Source organism: Canis aureus, chromosome 11 (assembly GCF_053574225.1).
Source record: "Canis aureus isolate CA01 chromosome 11, VMU_Caureus_v.1.0, whole genome shotgun sequence".
NCBI classification, from domain to species: domain Eukaryota; kingdom Metazoa; phylum Chordata; class Mammalia; order Carnivora; family Canidae; genus Canis; species Canis aureus.
The window spans coordinates 11,035,296-11,059,551 of NC_135621.1; the positions used below are offsets into that span (position 1 = coordinate 11,035,296).

Here is a 24,256-nt window from a genome sequence, read left to right on the forward strand (position 1 = left end):
ATCATAAACAAGCAAGGACATTAATGGACAAACCTTGGGGTCCACTCTGATAGAATTTGACTTCTGTCCTTTATCAGAGGCCTCTGGTGGCTCATCAGATCACAGGCAACCAGCAATCAAGAATTTGATCGATGAGAAGTTAGCATATGAGTTACTGGGTGGCACAGTTGACTTGTCACACGGTATCACGACTTGGAAAAGCAAATTGCCAGATAAATAAAAGCTCCAGTTCTAATCTGGGTCTTCAAAATATTTCCTTCACCAAACTCCAGTCTCATCGCTAACAAGTAACTACTTGATGGCTTTGAAATATCATTCCTTTTCCCTGTCGTCCCCTCTGCCTGGGACTTGGCAAAGAGTGACATAGGCAGAGGCAAGCTGAGGGAAGAAAACTAGTAAAACCAGGTAGAGAGCAAGCTGGTTACAGACCCTCCTAAAACGTAGTTAACTTAGCTACAAAGCGACCCCTGCACTCAAGCACGTGATCTCCAAGCTCTTGGTTTACGTATTTTATTCTGAGTGACTTAAATCAGAGGAGAAGAGGGGTTGGGAGGCTGGAATTTGTACAGGAAAAAAAAAAAAGAGAAGGTAAAGTTTTTTGGTTTTGGGTTTTTTTTTGAGGGGATATAGATGCTCCAAATTTATTTTAATTCCTTGTCACCTGATATTTTTATTTCACTGCTATTTAGATATTGTAAACAGTGCCTAAAATGACATCTTTGTACCTTGGTACCTCTGTCTTTGATTTAATTATTTCCTGAGGATGAAGTCCTAGAAGTGGAATTGTGGGGTCTACGAGACAATGAGCATTTGTGAGGCTTTACGCCATCATCTCGAGGGTGGATCTGCTGTATCTTGCTCCCAAACCCATTCCTCTATGTAGCTGGTGCCCCCCCCATCCCCACAGCTTCAGCACACATGAGGATGGCCAGGACGCCCCAGTCAACACTCCTGCCCCGTCTCTCTGCTCGCAGGTAGTTAAGCAGCTATGGCCTGACCTGGAGCTCCAATATTCTCCAGGCACCGCGGGGGGCAATCTGGGACATCCTTTTCCTGAGGGATGGTGTCACCAGAGATCCAGATGGGGGCAATCGCATCTCAGTCCCACACAGGAGAAATACCAAGACTTGGGACACACTTCTCCTTTGATGCTGTGCATCATCAAAGGCAACAGATGTTTTCAGGAAGCTTTTAGTTTATAGCCTGTACTCAGTCTAACATGTTTTGTGTGTTTACGCTCTGTTAGTGAGGTTTGACTTTTCATGTAGGTCAGACTTCTTCACACGAGGCTGACGCCTGTGAAGGACAGTCTGCTATACACTTTTTATACTTTATATATATATGCTATATACTTTTTATATACTATGGTCACAAATCTTTCCTGAATACTCAGGAAGCCTGTCTGAGTTTCTCTTAAAAGTCAGGAGGACGGGATCCCTGGGTGGCTCAGCGGTTTAGCACCTGCCTTTGGCCCAGGGCGCGATCCTGGAGTCCCGGGATCGAGTCCCACGTCGGGCTCCTGGCATGGAGCCTGCTTCTCCCTTCTCCTGTGTCTCTGCCTCTCTCTCTCTCTCTCTCTCTCTCTCTCTCTGTCTATCATGAATAAATAAATAAATAAATCTTAAAAAAAAAAAAAAGGTCAGGAGGAGGCAGGAATAAATGAGGTCACACGTCACCGGCTCATGTCTTAAGGCACAGCTCTAACAAACCCCCAACCCGTCTTTGTGGGAAGCCCGCTTAATTCCAAAAAGCCAGAATGGGGCCTGTCTTCAGCGAGCTTCTTTTTTTTATTTAAAAAAATTTTTTTTAAATTTTAATTTTTTTCAGTGAGCCGCTTTATTGGACGGTTTGCCTCATGCACGTTGTGAACCGAACACTTAGACATTAGGAGACCTGATGGGGCCCGTGCTCCCGTTTGCTAAACGCTCACGACTTATCAGAATTAAGGAGGAGAAAATGCGAGGCCCCCGGAGTCAGGATGTTCCATCTGGTTGCCCCCAAGCAGACGTGAGTAAAATAAATGAAGGTTTTTGTTTGTTCATTTGTGGCCCAAAGAGTAGAGGTTGGATCTTTGAGGGACAGAGGCCAGGACATACCTTGGTTCCCATAGCTGCTCTCTACCCCGGAGCTGTCCCACGAGTCCACCGCGCTGTCCACGCTGTGCACAGTGGAGGGGTATGTGTCCGTGAGCTTGCCCGGCTTCTGCGCTGGAGAGGGGTCCTCCTCCACGTCTCCCAGGTCACTCAGGTGGCTAGAAACGGGGAACTTCTTGGGGCTTGATGCTGATTGGGCTTTAAAGATACAGGAGGAGTCTGAGTCTGAGAGCACATTTCAAAAAAAAAAGATATTCACATAGCCCCCTGGGGAGTCCTTCCCTAGAAATGCACACCCGGGGATAGGAACACCCCGTAAAGCCTTACTCGTGGCTCTCGACCCACTCACCATCTGTCTGTTTCTTAATTTTCAAGGTGACCGTCTCTCCTGCCATCTGTAACAAGTGGATGGCTTCACTCAGAGGCTTTCCCTTCAAGCTGCTGCTGTTTATGGCCAGGATCCGGTCTCCGATGTGGATCGCACCCGTTCTGAAACACCGAATAGTAACAGGAGAGGTAGAAATAATCCCTGTGCGCCACTGGACAGAAGTTCCCTGCCAGACTTTACGTGTTCGTAATAATAAAGGCTTGGCAAGGGTCTCTGGAAGCCACCGCCAGCCTTCTCCTGGGCAATGTTACCAGATAACCGCATCTGCTGTGAAGGACTTTTAGGTTTCAAATGAAATTAGAAAAATCGTTTTGATTAGTGTGTAAAATGGACTTGTGTGCGCTTTTTAAATTCTAAGAAGGCAGAGCCGTTTGGTGACCCTCTTAAAAGTCCCGAGGAAGTAACGTCGTGCAAGAAATGCAGCCACGGTCGGTATGGAGCGTTCCTGCTTTCTGCAGATTTAAAAGGTGGGACGTAATCGTTACCCTGGCTCAGCAGGAGCGAGGCTCCCAGGGATGGGGCCCTCCACCGAGCCTGCTGTGGCAGAGTCCCCATGTTGGTACTTCTAAGGATCAAAGAGGCTGAATTCGAGAATCAATCCGTGCTCTATTTTCCGTTTTCCAGTTGTGTGACTTGGTTACCTTAACTTTAACCTCTCTGGGTATCACTTTCCTCATCACTACGATGGGGAAAACCATCTCTGGGTGTGGTGGGGTGGGGTGGGGGCTGAGGATGAACCGGGAAAACATGTGTAAAGGGCTCAGCCCGCTGCTTGAAATGTGGAAAAAGAAAATTTACTGGTTAATGAACGACTAAACCATTGGCCTTTTCTCTCTCCATCCTCACCCAACTCTGGAAATTTGAATTCTGATGTTCACCATATGTCCATCTTTGGAAGCTCTGGGTGGGGAGGTAGGAGATTCGTAAGTGTTCAAATCCAGGGATGGTATAAAAACTCCGATCCCTCCGATTTGGGGTGCAGGCTGTGGAATGGGAGTCCCAGGCACTGGCCTCCTGCCGTCCTGGCTCCCTGAAGTGCAGTGAGTGAAGGGGTGGGCCCAGCTTGCTTCTGGGGTAGTGGGCAGTGGCCGCTGGGGTAGCAGAGGTGACATGGGGTCACACATGTCATGAGGGACTGCTTAATGAGCCTCCCCGTGCATCCACTCTCTAAGAACATTTTTTCTTTGGGGGCAGTGGGGGTGGAGATGACTTCATTCTTTCATAAAGGGTCTCTAGTTTATGTTGTAAGCCACAGAACACTTGACCAGCAGGTCGCTGAATCAGATCCATATTAATCTTTTCTTGTTGTCTTCCTAAAAGACACACCTAGGACTGTCTCTCTAGCAGAGGAAGCTGGGAAAAGAGAGTAGCTGAAGAAAAACACAACACAGGTGTCTGCTAGCATCACAGTGTGGCATTCCAACAGGGTAACCCCTTTCTGAGCTGCCTCCGTGCCCTCATCTGCCAGATGAAGATCTTGGATGAGCTGATTTCCAAGGTGCCTTTCAGCTCCAAAATTCTGTAGTGCTACATCTCTATTTTGCAGACCATTATCTGTGTCAGCCTGAGCGATGTGTGTGCATCCCTGGGCTAGATTACTGGAGGAAAGGTTTCGAATACCTACCATAACGTGTTTCAGAAAGAAATGCAATTTACCCGGGGTGGGGGTGGGGGGTGGGGGTGGGGGGGTGGGTGTGCGTCACTGCCAAGAGAACAAGCAGACATTCTAAATTACAAGACATTACGAAGATGGTCACTATGTTTCCCAGGATCTTTGAAGGCAGAGCCTGTGTCATCATCCTCTTTGGAAAACACAGCAGCCAAGCCCACTATCTGTCAGGTAAAACAGGCTCAGTAAATGCTTGCTGAATTGAGCTGGACAAGCCTTTTAACCTCCCTGGACTTCAGTCTCCTCCTCTCACAATGGACACAATATAAATCCACCTCCAGTCGACTGTGGTCAAGTGTATACATTTCTCGAGAGTAAAATCACTGCTCAGCCCGTGACATCTCTCACCGCCTAGAAGATGCCCCCAAAGTCAAGTCGGAGCCCTGTCTGAGAGTCTCAAGCTCTAGAATCAATCCTTTGTGCAGATGTGAAAAAGTTAACAGATAACCCAGCAGGAGAGGGGAGCATGTTTCTCTGCCGCTGTGAGGAAGGGAACCCATCTCAGACACAGGTAATTGAAGCAGTTGCTTGAAATTTTACCTTTCAGCTAATCCCCCTTTAGTGAGGCTTGAAATGATTATAGGATCAAACGGCTCTTCAGTTCCTGAAATTGTGATGCCAAGGGGCCCCCCGTAGCGCTTAAGCTCCACAGTGTAAATAATTGCTCCGGAACTTTCTTGCTCATCTGCAATAAATGCCAAGGAGTCATAATTGGGTTCTTTGGAAAAAGTGAAATAATAAGACACATATATTCACATTTGAAATATGAAACTCAAAACTCCATCATCAAAGCATTATGTCTCAGGAAATAATGATTTTTGGGTGTAGAATCTCAGAAGTAAGACATTACATTCTGATACAGGGATGTGGTCATCATTAGTGTCGGGGCAGGGGATCACTGCCTAATGGCCTATGTTCTAAACCACTGCGTGACCCACCCTGCTGGCACCATAGGCCCTTTAGCCTGTGTCCACGCCTAGCACAGTGCTTGCCCAGCACTTTGTAAGTGTGCTATAAATAGATATACACCTGTGGGATGAGCACATGGCTGAGGAGACCGTGTGGGAGGAGAGAGTCACACAGTGACAGACCCAGGCCAGGCCATTCCCATCTCCAGTCTTTTACAAGCAAGCTAACTTTCAATATAGAGAAGGGTTACACTCAGGGTTGAAAGTAAACTTTGACATATACATGGTTAGGTGGGGCTTGGAGAAGTTGGCTTGGAGATCTAAAATCCCTTACACACTATTCCACTGATCGTATAGGAAAACGTCGATCCTATTGATGAATTCACAGATATTAAAAGGACAGGTTTGAATGGTTCCCTCTCGTCTGTTCTAGAGATTAAGAGCCGTGTGAATCACGTTTCAGGAGACTATACCAGGCTGCCACACTGTCATGGACTAATTTTCACTACTAAACATTTGCACGAAGGAGATCGTCGGTGAACGGCCTGCCTAAAGCACGGGCCTGCAAGGTGTCCTGGGAAACCTTTGGCACGCCTGGGTGTCTTGACTGTGCAGGATTGCAAATATGCAGCCTCAGATTTCAAAGTGTTTTATTTGCTTATGACATGCTGAAAGTTCTCGAGCGTTTCTCGTTTTACTCCTTGAGCCTGGGAGCTGTGAATGGTTAGGGAGCTGTTTCATTTCTGTACCTAAGGACACAATGAAATGGTCCAGTAGCTACTTTAGCAAAATAGTCAGCTTTTACAAGTCAGACCGTATCATAGTTAAACATTTACACAGTCACATTTCTGCAATGAGCAGCTATTCATTTATGACATGAAGCCCTGAAATAAGGAGAAGAAAAGCTTGAATTAACAATTCAATTATGTGGCTGTACAGTGAACAATTACGATGAACATAAAATGAAAGGAAGGTCCATAGAGTAATGTAGGGAGCGATGGGTCCCCTCCCCGCAGCATTTACTTCATTTCTGCCATGGATCGGGACTCCTGGAATGTACCCATCACCTTTCCTTCCTCAACGATCTACTCCTAATAAGCTCCAGACATAGAGAATCAAAGATCATCTACTATACACTATTATGCTCGACCTCCTACGATATAAAAATACCCATAATTATACTCAAATTTATATGTTTTATATATATATATATATATGATTTTATTTATTTATTTGAGAGAGAGAGAGACAAAGGGGGGGGGGCGGGGAGAAGCACTCCTCACCCCCGACACAGGGCCTGATCTCATGACCCTGAGACCATGATGCTACCTGAAACCAAGAATCAGACGCCCAACCGACTGAGCCACCCAGGCGCCCTTACATGCAAATTTATATTGACAGCTGAGAAACCTCCACATGAAGCTTCAAGAGCTCCATTTGATGGTTCACAAACTTCTTACAGGTTTCTACTTAAGTGGTGGCCACCAAGGTGGTGACAGTCTGCTAAGGAGCTGCCGAGAGAAGCACAAGGACACGGTGCCTTATGGAGGCAGAGGTCAAGAATCTAAATTTCCCTACCCTACGATACATCATCACCCTTCAGAGCTGGCTTCGACATACATGAATAGGGTATTATTGGACAGATTACATGTACTTTGTAGACTGTGCCACCGACTATATTCTGGATAAAATTCTAGGCGAGTCATTTGGTTAGTGGACCTTGGCATAGTTAAATATGAGTCGCCACCAGGCACTTTGCAGGCCATTCAGGGTGGGTGTTTCTGCTGGTAGGAAGATCCTGACCCTTTGTTGTTCTCCCTTGTAGGGCAAGCAGAAGCCCTGCCCTGTCAATGGGCCACTAGCTTTCTGGATTTGGCCATTAGCTCTTCATGGGAGTTGTGGGAAATGACAGCTGCCCAGCACCCAGGAACCTGTGGGAAGTTTCAATGGAAACTTCCATCCAGATGAAAATAAACCCTGGTCTGCAAGAAGCTGAGCTGAGGCGCAGTCCCACGTACTGGGAGAAGGTGGAGAAACTGGTTCTAGTTTGCTCATTCTTCAGGCTACCCTGAGTGAGGGCTCTGGGTTATTTTTTTGACCATTCTGCAACTTGTGTCATAAAGATGACAAACTAACACCAGACTGGAGTGAATGGGTTTAAGACCGCTTTAGGTGGGAAGGTTTTATTTTTATTTTTTAAAAGACTTTATTCATGAGAGATAGAGAGGCAGAGACACAGGCAGAGAGAGGAGCAGGCTCCCTGCAGGGAACTCGATGTGGGACTCGATCCCAGGACCCTGGGGTCATGCCCTGAGTGACCCAGGTGCCCCAGACGGGGATGTTTTAACTTGGGCAGCAATTCTTAAGGCACTCCATGAGTGTAAATAGTGTTGGGGTTGCAAATAACAAATAAATAAATAAAAATAAAAACAAGTGGCAGTATATTAGTGAGGAAGGACATGTTCCTATCACAACGTTGCAATGGAAACAGGAAGAAGTGATGGTGTATTTAAATTATGACAGAAATAGAGGCTGATCTCTGATTTCTTCAATGAACAAATTGTCAGAAACAAAAACCAGAAAGGGAAAGGGAAAATTTAAGAGGCATGACAACCAAAAGCAATAAACAGATCTGTTTGGACCCAGATTAAAATCAACTTGATAAAAATCTATCTATCTATCACCTATCTATCTACCCATCTGCTTACCTAACTATATAGGTACAAGAAAATCAGAGAAATGGCACATTGAGTGAACACAGGATGATATTAAGAATTACTGATCATATTTTGTGATACTATGGAGGTATGTATTTTAGAAATCCCTTAAAAGAGCATTATTTAGGAAATACACCCATAATATTTACAAGATGGAATGATATGTCTAGAGTTTCTTCAATATAACTCCATGTGTGGGTGGGGTGGGACAATTAGGATGGGAACAGAGTTGACGCAAGATTGATCCTAAGTTAATAATGGTCGATGCTAGGTAAGTTATGCTGGTTCATTACATTTTTCTCTATTTTAAAAACATATTTGAAGTTTTCATAATACATTTTTTTTAAAGAGAAAACATTGGGGCGCCTGGCTGGCTCAGTTGGAGGGAGCATGCAACTCTTGATCTTGGGGTCCTGAGTTCAAGCCCTGCCTTGGGTGTAGAGATTAATTAAATAAACAAACCTCAAGAAAATTAAAGATATTAATTCCCTTAGAAAACCCTAGTGGGTGCCTTGAGTAAACAGATTATTTAATTAGTCTGGCTTCCTTACTTTCAGAGATGATGGTGGTGGCTGCATATATACCGTCTCATCCAGATTCTTCTGACCCATCTGCCCACCAACCAGGCAAGGTTCCCAGAGCTTCCCACTGCCACTTGGTCTTGAGGAGGCCCCCACCTTGGCTCTGCTCTGTTTTTCACAGTGACAGTTTCTTCCTAAATTGTTTTCCTGGTTGGGCTCCAGCCTTTGCTGGTCCCCCACATCTATTTTCACCAGTGCTGCCAATATATGATTCTTTCTCTTTTCTTCCCGGAATATTTTGGAAGCATCCATCTGAATCGTTACTCTTACTTGCAGCTTTTCGGTAGTTCCCAATTCTTTAAGAATAAAAAACAGCCTCTTTGCACGAGCTGAGCTGGAGCCTCTACGTCTCCAGAGGGCCACGGCCCAGTCCGATCTCCTACCTTCTCTCCTCACTGAACCACTGCACTTTCCTAACATTGCTAACCTTGTATGCGTTGCTCCCTATGCACAGACGCCCAACCGACTGAGAAGGAGATATGCACAGATACCTTTCTTCTCCTAGAGAATTTCTGCTCTTGCTTTGAGACCTGGATCATGCGTCTTGTCTTTCAGAAGCCTTCCTGGTTACTAGCCTAGAGCTAGAGACTTTTCTGTGAGATCTCACGGCTCCTGTGTGTTCTTCCAGTGTTCTCAACTTCTCTTAATTCTTGTTTCCCTCTCCAAGGAGAGAAATTAAATTAAAATTGAATTCTCCCTAACAAGAGAAATTAAATATGAAGGACTGGATCCAGTCAAGTAGGTCTGAGCTCAGAAGAGCCACAAACCATTGTCATGTAATGTCTAGGATTCTTTGCTCCCTGAGAAGCAATCTCTGCCCACATCAAAATGCCTGCTCTTGTACATACGTTTCACTCTATGTCTGAATGCTTTCTCTACTTGTCTCCTCCATTCTAATAGGATCACCTGGAAATGGATATTTTTATCTTCATATCCCCAGAACCATATCTGGCACCAAGGAGACTTTGGTAAATGCCTGGACAAATGAACGAGAGGATGAATGGATGTCGTTAGCCTGAGTCATAGTTCCAAGGAAAGAGGTCTCTAAGAGAGCTTTGGGAGTCACTCTCCTTGCTACTCTGAAGTCCAGTTTCCTTCTGCAAACCCAATATGGCTCACTCCAAGAGAGATAATAAGACCTGGGCTGCCATCGTGGGAACCAGCAAACCTAGAGCATCCTCCCTCCACAGTGCCGTGCCAAGAGTGTGTGAGTCAGCTTCAGGCTGCACTTCCAACTCCATCTGCCTTCTCGGGCCATTAGCCCAACTGGCAGTTGTAAAGCCCTACGGCCTAGGAGGGTGATAACTGCCATTTATGCTCAGACCATTTTGGAGGTGGAAGCACTCCAAGACCTTCTCTCCTCGAGGCTGTTCCAGCTTAGAAAGGAGCGACTGGAGTGTTTAACCAGAACAAAAACTTTCTGAGAGGGAAAAATGCAGGATCACCACTAAGTTCCAAAGTGAGCCCAAACAGATGTTAATGATATTATAAGAAGCTTTTATATCACAACAGAAGGTTTACCACTATTAGTGAAAGACATGCAAAGGGGCCAGCCTACTTGTTTTTTCTGCTCAGCTCTAGTTAAGAAAATTAATGGGACCACAGAACAGATGCAAAATTGCAGCATTACTTATCTACAATGTTATTTTCGGGCTTCTTGAGTGCTGCCTGTTTAACAAAATGAACGCTATCTGGCTTGAATCCATAATGGCAGCTGCCTGTGCGGACCAAATAGGAGGCTTGGATTTGGGAGAGAGCCTTTGGAATGCATACATGGACAGGTCAATCAAAGTTCACTTTGATCTCTAAAAGTGATGGAATCCATCTTATGCAGCATGGCTATGTTTCTTAGAGGACAGGGCCTGAGAAAATAAACCGTTTAGAACAACACCCTTACAGCTTCCTGCTGTTGTGTGGTCATTTTATTTGAGCATGTCAATGCTAACAGACTTCCAAGGGGTTGTTGAGTGTCTAAGAGTACAATGTGAATTTCTTTATGTTTGTGATCATGTACAAGTCTCCAAGTCAGGCTGCTTTGGGACAGTGCTTCTCAAAGTATAGTCTTGGGACAAGGAACTTCAGCATTATCTAAGTATTTGTTGGAAATACACATTCCCAGCCTCAGCTCGGACCTATAGGAATCCCACACTCTGGGGGAGGGGCCCAGTCACCTGTGTTTTAACAAGTGTTCTGGATGATTCTGACTATAGAGTCTGAAAGCCATTATTTTGAGATCAAGCATGAAAAAAAGGAAAAAAATAATTTTTTTTGATAAATTTTTTTTTTAATCTATCGTAGGTTCTTTCTTTGGAATCAGCTTTTTGCTAAAACCATCCCTACGACTGCTCCTAGCACAGCTAGGATCATTCTTGCTTGCTTGTAATGGGGCCTTTCTGTTACTTTGGTCTAGATTTGAGGGGGGTAAAAAGCTGGGGCAAATTATTAAGCTGGCCTAGCAATGATGAACTGAAAAAAAAATAGGAAAGCTCAAATGTTTGATGGGCAGATTTAACTGGTACTAAAGCTACATGTGCATAAGACTCTATTTGTAAATGTGTAAAGGTAATTTGCTTTGGATGGGACAAATTACAGTCTGGAAATGTTTCTCTACACAAATTAGAGCCCATGAAGGCAAAATACTGAATTTATAGTCTCTAAAAACGTGCTCTATATTAGAAGTGAGGAAAATCATTAGCAGGTCTACATTTGATTGGCACAAAGGCATTAATACAAAGCAGACAGACCCTTAGGAATTATTTGGGACAGGTTTGGAAGGCTCCATCTACTTCTTCCTACAACTCTCCAAATTCTCAAGTGTTTTTGCTTCAGGGCTGTTTCTCAGCTATCCAATCTCTCCCTCTTCATTTACATTGGATCTAGATGCAACCAAAGAAAAAAGAAAGGTTATATTTCAAGGAGGTTATTTGCATCTTTGGGGACCTAAGGGTTGGGGAAGAGCCCTTGTTTTGGAGCCTTGGACCCAGGGAAGAAGACTTGGCTCTACTAGACTTATCTACTAGACTATGGTAATGAAAGATGAGAAATACAAAAGCTCCTGAAGGCAGAATGGTCACTAAATGTTGGGGAGTGGGGGTGAGGCAAATCCCTATAATTTCAAGTGTTCCAAAAGACTTAGACATTGCAAAATAAAGCTAAAATTAATTTTTAAAGCATCCTAATAATGGCAGGTAGTAGTTAGGATTCACTGGGTCTTACTAGGTGCCAATCAGCATTGGTGAGTGCTTAAATATATTCCCTCCTTTGATCCTTAAACAGTCATGTGAAGTAGGCATTAAATGGATATTTATAGATGAGGAAACTGATGCTCAGAGAATTTCATTTCCCCATTTCTGAGCTTGTCAGTTGTGAAGCTAGCCTAGCATCGTTAGTTATTTCATTCTGCTGCTCCCCGAGCCTGGGCTAGAAACAGAGTTGATTGGGACTCTTGAATGCCTCATTCTTCAGTAACCAGTTGCAACCAATTATCACTGACCAAATACTACGGCCTCACTCCCCTGCTTTAAGTCTTCTAATGGCTCCCGATGGCTTCTGGAGTAAAGTTCAAATTTCTTCATATGCTTTAAGATCATAACCATCTGGCTTCAGTATATCTTTCTCCTCATCTACTACCAAAGTCCTTACACATAGTCTTTGCTTCAGCTACGTCTGCTACTAGGACGTGCCATGCTTTCTGACCTCCTGCTTTGGCCCATTCTCTTCTGGTTAATTCTAACAATGCCTCCCAAACACTTTCAAGACCAAGGTTGTTAGAAGCATTTCCTTGAGCTCCCCAGGCTCAAATGGAGGCCTCCACACTCTCTTAACACTTTGCACTTACACCTAGAACATTCATCCTATTATTACCTATTTATTTTCTTCTGTATCTCATATAAGGTGACTGACTTGGGGGGTGGGGATCGCATCTTTTTTAATCTAAGAACTAACTGGCTGACCCTAACACCTCAACATATACCAAATAAGTGCTGAGACGGCATGACTGAATGAGAAACAAAGACTTTAACAACTTCGGAGAATATTTCTACCATCTCTGTGGGTAAGGGACGAGGCACAACAGAGCCATTAGTGTAACTGGAAGATTTGCTCACATTTTGAAGCAATATCTATTAACCCAACTGTGGTACTGCTGGCTGAGGAAACCAAGGAATATCCAGTACGGTTACAAACTTTCTACAGCTGATGAGAGAGGCAAGATTGAGAGGAACAGATAGTTAAGGAAAGAACTAGAAGACTCTGGGAGGACAGAAAGTCCGACCTTAGTATGAACAACATTTTAAGCAGTGAAGAATATAGATGCATATTGCCACTTTAAATACTAAGACAGGGACAGCTTTGGTGGCCCAGTGGTTGAGCATCTGCCTTCGGCCCAGGGTGTGATCCTCGGGTCCTGGGATCAAGTCCCACATCGGGCTCCCTGCAGGGAGCCTGCTTCTCCCTCTGCCTGTGTCTCTGCCCCTCTCTCTCTCTCTGTGTGTCTCATGAATAAATAAATAAAATCTTTAAAAAATAATAAAAAAATAAAAATACTAAGACAAAGGATGGTAGTAATTCAAATCACCAGTTTAATTTCAGATTAAACATGGCATCAAACTTCTAAAATCAGTGACTGTTGTAAGGATCAATGGTTATTTCCCATTCATTTAAATCTTGGTGACGGATAAGGACCAAGGTGGGAAAATTCATTTTACTTATTAATAAGTAATAAAAATAGTCCCCCTGTATTGAATACCAACTGTGCTGGTAAACATTCCTATTAATAAGTTAGGACTGCTCCCTCAGGTGGTATTGCTATGTGTACACTACTGGAAATGGAGCCAAATCTCAGACTAGTTAAGTAACTTGTCCAAACTCGCACAACTCAAGTGTGGTAGAGCCAGACTTTAAATTCAGGTCTCACTTTCAAGCATGTGTTCCTTATGACCACCTCGTCTGCCTTGAGTGAATTCATTTTGAACAATTTCCTCCCCTACCCCTTGCTCTGCTCTAAATAAAAGAGAATTCAGTTACTCACTTCATACTTAATATTCTCATGTTGGGAGAGGATATAGAAACACTTAAATTCTTCCAAATCAATGATCAGATGATACTTTTCAAATAGTGTCCTGTTATAAAAACATGTCTGAATAAGTATATTATTTCCACATACCAAGTGGAAGAAATCCGTTTTGGCTAAATACGTATCTCACACCTATATTTACAGTCTTCTTTTGGGTAGGTCTATGGTTTTCAATGGAAGGATTTAGGATTTTAAAAATAGGACCTCCTAAAAAATATAATAATAAAAAACTTAATAAGCAGAAGAACTGCCACCGTATTAGGCACAGGGGGAAAGGTCTACAGGAGAAAAAATAAGCTGAGGGAAAGAAGCAAATGAAAGTAAAAACGGCTCTCCAAGTGCTCAGTTATTGTTTCTGCAACTCCTTCTGCCTAACATATCTGCACAGCCTGCCTTTGGAACTGGGAAAATTGCCAATTGTGAGCACTATACATATTCATCTCTGGCTTGGCTTTTTTACTCTGCAAGGAAGGTAGGTGAGATCTGCTTAGTTTGGCAAACCATGCAAAATGGGTTTCTCCACAGAGCTTTGCCTCTTCACTAGGACAGAACCCGGACTGATGCTTGAGGCTTTATCCTTTTTTGAAATAAATCCCCAAAAGAAAGTGCAATTGAAGCATGCTTGTAAGGAGAAGAATGCAAATGTTGGTATGGAAAATCAGTTGCTTGGGAAATAATGAGTGGAAATTTTTAAGCGTCGGTTATAAAAATGTATTTGAATACAATCAGCCTTACCAGCTGTACTGATGGATGCAACTACCAACTTGTTTTGACTTTGAACAGGAATCAAAAACACATGGCCTGATATGACCACAAACTCTAGATCTAGATGGCTTAATTATAGAAGATTCCAGAACACTGACAATAACTCATCATTGGTTGAAACTGAATTATGTACCGCAGAAGCTCTCTTAACCAATCTCTCTTTGGCCATTACTGGATTAATGGTGGTTTTCCATCCTCTTTGTAAAATATACCTACCAATGCCACTGAATGCCCTAGAGTAATAGATCTCTCTTTCTAGTACCTCTGTGCACTTCTGTGCCTGCTAACAATTGAGTTATAAGCTTAAAAAGTTAAAGTCCATTTTGTTTATTCCCAAGCCTGTTTACATCAATTTTACTAGTTTTTGTAACTATGTGATTTAATGAATCTTACATAACTTATGAAATATGAGTACAGTGGTTCTACAAAGAAAACAAAATCAAAGGCTTTGGGAAGATTAAATAAGGAGAGTCGTTAGGCAAAAATCTCTTAATTTTGTAGAGAAAAAAACTTGAAAACATTGGGCAAATAAAAATCTAAATGGAGTAAACATTCTGATTACTTTAAATTCTCACTGTATTAAAACAAAAACAAAACTATATATATGTGTATATGTATCATAAACTATATATTACGTATAAGGCTTAGGCAAACAAACAGTAAAAAGATTTTTAACTATGATCAGCAGAATGATATTCATAGCAAAGAAGTTGGCTTTACCCATAAGATTGGCAAAATTTTACCTCAAATGTTTATGCTATCCACATCTATCAATTTCTGTAATTCCCCACATTAGCTGCACCTTTCAATTATGGGCTTTTATCAATGAGCTCTAGGTCCTTATCATAATCAGATAAAAGAACTTTGCCAACTGCCAGGCTGCTTGGATTGTGTTTCTTGGACCACAGTAGTATCATCGGGGAGTTTGTTAGAAATGCAGAATTCCAGGCCTCCCCTGGGAGTTGTGGCCAGGAACGGTGTTTTAACAAGCTTTTCAGGTAATTTTGAGGCCTAAGAAAGTTTGAGAAGTACTAGCCCCACTGTGTTTGTCTGTTATTGGAAACCCAACAAATGGAATGGCCCTTGCAGAAAGCATGGTACAAGACTTGTCAGGAATCCTGAGAAGGTCCTTTTTATTCTTACTCAGCAGTTCTCCTTCTAAAAAATATTTCCTAAGGAAATAATTCAGAAGGAGAAAAGTTGAGTAAAGATATCCTTACGTAAACATGTCTGTGATTGTACTACCTGCGACAGTGAAACAACTGGGAGCAATCTAAGTAAGAAGAGAAGAATGATAAATTAATTACAGGCAGTAAATAAAAAAATGATAGGTATTAAGTGTTTGAAAAGTGGTAATACGCTTATGGAGTTATAACATGCATTATGGCTATAATTATGTAATATAAGTATCAACTAGAAAATGGCTGAGTCCATTATAGTAAGGTAGTACTGGGTGATGATTTAGTTTTTGTTTTTGAATGTTATTTTGATACAGTTGTGATCATGTTTTTTAACAAAAATATCTTAATTATATCATAAAAAGCACCTTTAAAATGCATGCTACACTCTCAACACCCAACTTAAAGACCCTTTTAACTATGTAAAACGCTGCTGCAATGTCACTAGCCAGCTGTTGTATGTAAAACATCAAGATCTAATATCTTTTGTGACAGCTGGGCAGTTAGAGAAATCAGTCTTAACTAAGGAAGCCATCAATACCTGAATTATCTTCGTCTTTGCGGATTTTGAGCTTCACCAGCTCTTCACACTGCTGGAGGATCTGAACTGCATCTTCCATAGAACAGTTGTCCAGCCGGATGTTATCTATTGCAAGTAATTTATCCCCTAGTTCCAGGGTTCCAGTCCTGTTAGTAAATGCAGGGCCACACATGATTAATGAGCACCTACTCGGGTCACTTAGGAGGCATCAAGAATAATGTAGCATGACGACAGTCTCTAGAGGAAGAGAGGTTCTTCAACTATTTTTAAAATACATTTTATTAACAAATCCCTTTTTCCCTAGTCTTATTTTGTTTTTGTTTTTTTTTAATAAATTTTTATTTATCTATGATAGTCACACAGAGAGAGAGAGAGAGGCAGAGACACAGGCAGAGGGAGAAGCAGGCTCCATGTACCAGGAGCCCGACGTGGGATTCGATCCCGGGTCTCCAGGATCACGCCCTGGGCCAAAGGCAGGCGCCAAACCGCTGTGCCACCCAGGGATCCCCCCCCCTTTTTTTTTTAATAAATTTTTCCTAGTCTTATTTTGGATGGCTACTATGACATGACATTTCAAGAATATTAAAGACATTTTTTTTGAATCCTAGTTCCTTGAATTAGTCCAGGACAACCATCTAAGCTTCACTTGGGAATTCTAAGTTTCCTAGGAAGGGAGGTAATGGCACAGGGTTTACGGACATTGGGTGTCCTCATGCTTCTGCACGCAATTGCACTACATTTCATCCTTGGCAATCCAGGTACTAGGAGAGGGTTGAGAGAGTGAGGGAAATCAGGGAGGGTTGGATTTAGTGGAGGTCTGAATCTTGGTGTCCCTGCCACTTCCACTTGTGCGGGGAAACCCATCGTGGCTGAGGTAGGGGAAAAGGGTGAATCTGATGCTACTTGTCCGCAATGTGGCCATTGAAAGCCTAAAACTGAAAGTGGACATCTGCAGGTCTGTTGGCAAATTTTAAGGTCCATCATGAAATGAGAAAAATAATGAGAATGTGTATGTGTTTGTAGGTGCATATATGTATACACGTACATATTTGTAAGGAAAGTTGTGTTTTGGTAAGAACGATCTTTTACGTATTACTTCTGTGACAGAGATTAGTAATTGGTGTCAGCTTCTATTCTCCTCTCTTCTGACCTCTCCTGGGTCATTCCCTGAAGATGCACACCCCAGGCTCTCTTAGCACCATTTCCACTTGCCTTCTATGGCTAGAAAATTGCAACAATTGGAGAAAACTGGTGAGGGTGGCAGAGTTGCTTCCCCAGCCCCACACTGCCTGCCTCCCTTCCAACTGTTGCATGAGAGACACAGTGTAGTCTTGTTGGTCGCAGCCTATTTATGTCTCCCTGCCATGGCATCTGGCCCTATACTTATATATCTAAACTCATACGATGTCCTTCCTACTTTTTGAGCATTAAAACTACTTTAATGACATGACTGTGATAATAGATGGGATTTTTTTAAAAAAAGTCCTTATTTGGTCAATAGAAAGTCAATAGTCTTATATCAGTATTCCCAAACATTTAAAAATATTTTTGATCTAAGGGTGCCTGAGGGGTGCAACCAGTTAAAGGTCTGACTCTTGGTTTAGGCTCAGGTCATGATCTCAGGGTTGTGAGATCCAGCCCCAAGTCTGGCTCTGTGCTTGGCATGGAGCCACCTGGAGATTCTCTCTTTCTCCCTCTGCCCCTCCTGCTCATGTTCTCTCTCTCTCTCTCTCTCTCTCTCAAATAAATGAATAAATCTTTAAAATAAATATTTTTGATCTGTGAAATCAAAAGTTTGAGACTCTCTAATTTTGACATTACATGGACCAAATAGGAGACTAACACTGTTCAAGGCTCAAGGAAGGATCTGGCTTGGCTAGGGAGGACATTCTGGCATTTAGCAAAGCTCTTTCACAAGCTATTGTCTCCATGTAGGGTGTTTCTCATAACTGGAGCCACTTCCAGATTTTTAGCTGGAAAATGAAGGACAGAAGATGATCAGGGAAGGAGAGCCAGTGATGGACTCAGGAAGGACCCTAAGAAATATTTTCAGGTGACTGTTGTCTGCAGTGGGTACAGAAATAAGGTGAAATGAGGTGGGAGAGCTAGCTACCCAGTCATTGCATGAGGAATGTTGAATATGATTGATTAATAGTTGCTGTCTGGGAAAGACTGAGGATACCATGATCTATCAGCAAGGTCTACCATAGGTATGGAAAGGGTCATTTCTACTTTAATTAAGGAATGCCTTGCATCTGGCTGGCTCGGTTGGTAGAGCATGCAACTCCTGATCTTCAGGTCCTGAGTTCGAGGCCCATGTTGGGGGTGGAGTTACTTAAAGAAACAGAAATGCCTTGGAATAAACCAGAAAATTCATATTCCTTACCTGTGTGCCACACTTCCTTTCTTGATATCTGATATGACAAGGGGGTCTCCTGGCTTTCTGCTAGACGGTGCTGTAATAATGAAGTTGGAATAGTCACATCTTTATATCCATGGTTCACCCACACCATACAGTTCCCGTTTTATAGCAATGGTTAACGCAACTACAGTCTGTTGCCTACAGACTGCAAAGCAAAGATGCTCAGCAAGCAAATTAGAAAATGTGCACATTCTATCTTCTTGATATAAAAATGTTTGTGTTAATAAAGTATTTACAAACTTAAAAACTAAAAGTCACTTTAGATTTGCAATTGGAGAAGGAGGCAATTGCAGAGCTGCCCATTAGGTTTAAATCTATTTCAACCTGTGATTCCCAAGAGAAAGGTGAAAGGTGAATACCCCAATAGGAGACTATGAGAAGCAACTAGGGGCTCCCCCTCTTGGTATTTATATGTGCTCCCTTTGCCTACTTCTTTCTTTACTTCTTTTTGGTGAGGAGACACCACTTTTTGTGGGACTGTGCTGTACTAGTGTACAGGGTTGCAAAGTGGGTGAGATTTACTGATTTAAAGCTCTTTTTTTTCCCCCAGGAGGAAATCTTTTGCTAGACATGTAAATCTTGAAATTTTGCTCACATATTCAAACCTAGAATGCTCTGAAATGTTCTAGAATGTGAATATTTTATTTTATAGTAGTATTTGACTTACTTATATTTTATACATATTCATATTATAAATATGCACCTATAACTTTTATTGAGTTTACAAATTATCCTGCTATCCTGCACAGTGGTCAGTTTTTGGCTTTATAGCTTCTCTCAGGGATATTTCCATTTGATGAGAATGAAAAGCAATTAGTTTTGAGTCTACCTTAGAATTAATCCTAAAAATGAGCTATAGTTCAAATAAGTACAAAAATATCATCTTCATCTAGAAAGTTTACATTTAATTTAGGTATTTGATAATTAAAAGAACCCATACTGACATTTATAAAAAAAAAACAAAACAATTTGCCTCTGAGAGGAGATATTTTGCTAGTTTGAAGTCTGTAGTGATTTCCTTTTAAGGATCATTAAAAGGCCCCTAAAGTAAGATTTTATTATAAAAAGGCTGATCACCCCATAATAATCATAGAACCATATCATATCCCATAATCCCATCTGAATCCCAGGAAAATGTTTATGCATAAGAACAGATGGTTTAATATCTCAACACAACATTGAAAGAAAAAGCAAATACATATACCAATACCTTACCCACTGTCTAAATTAGTCCATAGTAAATGTTAAGGGGACTTCATTCAGTCATTATTCTTAGCTTCTAGCAAAGTATGTAAAACATTCTATCCACTACAATTAATTCATAATTTAAACCTCCACTCAATGATTTGATATAATTCCTCCAGAGAAATATAAGCATTTAGCATTTTTATACATGTCATATTTTACAACTGCAAATTGTTTTGGGCATAGGGCTCAAAGACAAAAATTTTGTTATGACCAGAAAATGCAACTTTTTTAGCATCTGCCAATGAACTTATACTCTATTTTGCCAAGCTGTAGTAACCATCACAGAGCACTCAATGTTGTTTCCCTTGGTTTTTAATAAAATCCATGTTCCACTGAAATGGTTTGAAATGAAACAATAGTAGAGGCAGCAAAATACATCAAACCTGTCTGTCATCTTTGTAACAGAGGAAAATAGCACCGAGGCCTCTTGGACCAACCCACACAGCTTTGCAGAGGTTTGAAAGTTATCATGGCACATAGACACATATGGTGGCCATTCTTAAATTTACTAGATTCTTCTCTTTTTTCTTTAACCAAGACTATACCTGAGGCCTGAAATCAGGGTAGACGCCCAATGGAATGATGAAGTTGACCCTGGAAGTGTGTCCAAATCCATATGAGCTCCTGGCACTGTTGCTACCGTGCCTACCAGCATGTTAAATGTGGCTCTGGGGGCTCAGACATTGTTTGCATATCCAAGTACCTATGTTTTAATTCTCCACTACTTGAGAAGGAGTCACAAACCAAGCATGCTTTGCTTGACTTGTAGTACTTTAAAAAATTAGATTAGTTGCCAACATTTAAAAATTAGTAGATTTCATGCACGTGGATAGCTTCTTTTAAAATTTGGGGGGTAATATGGTAGAGGAATCAAGAGCTGGGATTTGGCAGCCAGAATGCTTGGTTCAAAACCCTGACTCTTTAGGCAACTGAGTTTTTTCACCTGCAGATGAATAATAATAATAATAAATAATAATAATAATGCTTATCTCAGAGTTTTTTTTTATAAGGACTGAGTTTTACATTGAAGTGGACCGGACCAGTGCACATGCTACTATTACGATTATTTAGTAATGTTAGATACTTCTCAACTGCCCTCTTGGGAGCAGCCTTTTATTTCCCACTTGCCACTGTCCTCCCTGGATGGATCTCATTCACTGACTTGCCTCACTCCTGAGGGCTTCTGAATTTGTGACCCTTTGAACGAGAATACCCTAGCACTTAATGCTGTGAATTTGACTGAAGTTATCCACAGAGTCATTTGTTTAATAGATATTTATTGACACTAACTATAAACTAGGCAGCTCTGCTCTGGGCAGAGGCCATGAACCCCTAGAGAAGGTGTATAACAGAGGTGGGGGACAGGGATGGTTAAATCTCATGAAGTTATTAGCCATGAAATTCCCTCTTCTGCAAAGTGATTCCAGGTGAGAAAGCCATATGAACCATCATATGGTGGGGAGGTCTCACTAAATGGTTGTGGCCTACCAAGAAGGATCGCACGTGGTTATTGAGTTCCGAGAAGGACAAAACAGTTTCACAATGCTTGAAATCTCAATATAAACATGTACAGAACTGAAAGTCAGACAAAAGAGAGAGAACAATGACACAAATCCCGTGTCATATCATATATATTCAATTTAAAATACTGCCTTTTCCTTAGTCATAGTTCCTAAAATAATTTTAATTCAAACTCTTCCATTTCTGTTAGTTGTTTTTGTTGTTGCAAGTGCTACATTTTTGAGTCATCTGCAAGTTTTTTCAAAACTCATCATTTTCATGCCTTTTACAGCTATTTTGCAAGTCAACAAGATGATGTTCCTAGAAAAATTATCCTAAATCACCAGAACCCACTTATATAACATCACAATGATTGATTTTTTTTTGTGCTGCCCATAGATGTACATTCTTGATCCTCACAAGAAAACCATCTATTATATTGTTTTTTTAAATTTACTTTTTAAAAACTATTTATTTATATCAAAATTACACATGCATACAATTTGAAGAGTCAAATTTCTCCAGGAGCACCTCTTTATTTCTTACTTCCCTAGATGCAACTTTTGGCTATTGCTATATTGCTAAATAACACACAGTGTTATTTATTTATTTTTCAGTGCTAATTTTTTACTTTCTGCTATGAAAGATGAGGAGTTAGCTCTCTCTCACTCTATATCTGAACCATATTCACATATTTTTTTGTCCCGTGGGCTTTCTCCATTCTTCCAACATAGTTTTGTCTTAATTTTTTATAAGATCAATATTTGGCACTCTCCTTTATGACTACATAAACAGTATTCACAGACAAGCTATGTAGCATGATTACTTGCTTTTCACAGGCTCTGTTTTCCCTGTAGCTGTCTATTGTCTTGGTGTCTTTGCTTAGTTTTCTTGTGTTTGTCGTGAATTCAACTCCTCAGATCCCAGGTTATATAAATCTTCTCTGAGTATGATTAATCATATCAGGGCTTCTCACAGAGGTTTACAACCCATCTGGACTGTTTGCTTTCCGGGGTTGCTACATAGATCTTGGGAACTTCCTTCCCACAGACCCTGGAAGATGTTCTCTTGACTTTTGTTATACTCATTAAGCAAGGAGGCCATTACACTGAGGTGGCTCTAATGGGGTGATGGCCTATAGAAGTAAACCAAGATCTAAGCCTGTCAATGCCTCAAAGTTGCAAAATTAAATGCTAAGGGAAACCAATCACAAATAGCCAACTAGGCTTTAAGCTACAGCCAACGAATAATTTCCTTTGTCTGTGTCTGCACTTTATCTACATGTCTTCCCCCAGGCTCCAGTGGGTAGAGCACTCCTAACTACTTCCAGTTTGGTACTGCCTGATTTGAATCTATTTTTGCTTCAATAAAGTCTTAAAAATTTTAATATGCCTCCATTTATCTGTTAACCCTGCTCTCTTGCATCCTTGGAGCCCTCACACTTTTCTCTACTCCCTCATATTGTAATGGCTATCATTTGGATATGGTGTCCTTTGGATTCAGCTTGTCTAATTTTATATCTTTAGATTCCTCATTTCGTTGTTATTTTCTTTTTTTTTTTTTGTATTTATTTATTTATGATAGTCAGAGAGAGAGAGGCAGAGACACAGGCAGAGGGAGAAGCAGGCTCCATGCACCAGGAGCCCGACATGGGATTCGATCCCGGGTCTCCAGGATCGCGCCCTGGGCCAAAGGTAGGCGCCAAACCGCTGCACCACCCAGGGATCCCTTTGTTGTTATTTTCTTCTAGTTTCTGGAATTTTCCCTCACCTCTATCTTCTAATTTTTTTTTATTTTTTTAAAAAGATTTTATTTGGGATCCCTGGGTGGCGCAGCGGTTTGGCGCCTGCCTTTGGCCCAGGGCGCGATCCTGGAGACCCGGGATCGAATCCCACATCAGGCTCCCGGTGCATGGAGCCTGCTTCTCCCTCTGCCTGTGTCTCTGCCTCTCTCTCTCTCTCTGTGACTATCATAAATAAATGAAAGTTAAAAAAAAATAAATAAATTAAAAAAAAAAGATTTTATTTATTTATTCATGAGAGACACATACAGAGAGAGAGAGGCAGAGACACAGGCAGAGGGAGAAGCAGGTTCCATGCAAGGAGCCCGATGTGGGACTCGATTCTGGGTCTCCAGGATCACACCCCAGGCTGCAGGCGGCGCCAAACCACTGCGCCACTGGGGCTGCCCAATCTTCTAATATTTTAATTGCTGCCATGTTCTTAAGTTCCAAGAGCTCTTTGTCTCCCCCCTGCCCCCCGCCCCTTGGTATGTTGTCTTAGAAGAGTATTCACTTCCTGTCTCCCATCCACACATTATCCAAGGTTGTTACTGATGTTAATGAAACCTTGTTCCTTTTTAAGGTTTTCTTCTTCCTGAACATGCTGCTTCTGTCTTTCTTCCCTTTTTTTTTTTTTTTAAGATTTTATTTATTTATGAGAGACATGAAGAGAGAGAGAGGCAGAGACACAGGCAGAGAGAGAAGCAGGCTTCCTGCAGGGAGCCTGATGTGGCACTCAATCCCAGGACCCCAGGATCATGCCCTGGGCTGAAGGTGGGAGCTAAACCACTGAGCCGTCCTGGGATCCCCTCTTCTTTGTTTTTGATGATAGACTTGCACATTCAGTTTTTCCCTCTGGTGTCTGCTTTTTCTTGGCTGTCTGTTCACATTAAAGATGCAGTCCTACAAAACTGTTAGGAAGCCTGGTGCACCTGAGAGGCGTTTGTGGACTATGGGATCCCTGTTTAGTTCAGGCCAGGCTGTTTCTTTGGGTCAGATGGCTCTGATTTTTCCTCCCACTTGGAGGGCATTAGCCTGGCTAGCTGGCCTCTCTGAGCCTGCAGAGGGGAAGACTAGCAGTCTCCACATTCAGTGTGTACACTTTGCCCTCATCAGCTTTTGTAGAGCAGCACTCCTACACTCTTCTGTGCACTCCCAGTCCAGAGGCTCTCGACTTCATGCTTTCCAGAGAAGGAAACTTGGTTCTGCCAGGAGGGGAGAGGTGCCTGGCTGTACTGGCTGCGGGAAGGCATCTAAGGGAATGATTCCTTCTTCACAGGCTTTCAACCATACCTCGTGTCTCAACTACCACCGGAGTCACTTCCAGAAGTTCCTGATTCCACCAATTCTTGGTCTTGTTGGGAGCTTAGGATGCAAATCAGGTTCCTTGTC

The 24,256-nt window shown here is 42.0% G+C and overlaps 1 protein-coding gene across 22 annotated transcripts in view; it reads right to left on the reverse strand.

The window, feature by feature from the left end:
- GRIP1 (glutamate receptor interacting protein 1) overlaps positions 1–24,256 on the reverse strand; it is a 664,081-nt gene that overhangs the window by 34,314 nt on the left and 605,511 nt on the right. For all 22 annotated transcript variants that reach the window (XM_077913731.1, XM_077913735.1, XM_077913732.1 and 19 more), the window contains 5 exons: positions 18,301–18,370; positions 15,915–16,060; positions 4,691–4,835; positions 2,443–2,582; positions 2,097–2,291 (listed from right to left, as the gene is read on the reverse strand). In XM_077913731.1, coding sequence (XP_077769857.1) covers positions 2,097–2,291; positions 2,443–2,582; positions 4,691–4,835; positions 15,915–16,060; positions 18,301–18,370 — 696 coding nt within the window. The remainder of the gene's footprint in view (positions 1–2,096; positions 2,292–2,442; positions 2,583–4,690; positions 4,836–15,914; positions 16,061–18,300; positions 18,371–24,256) is intronic.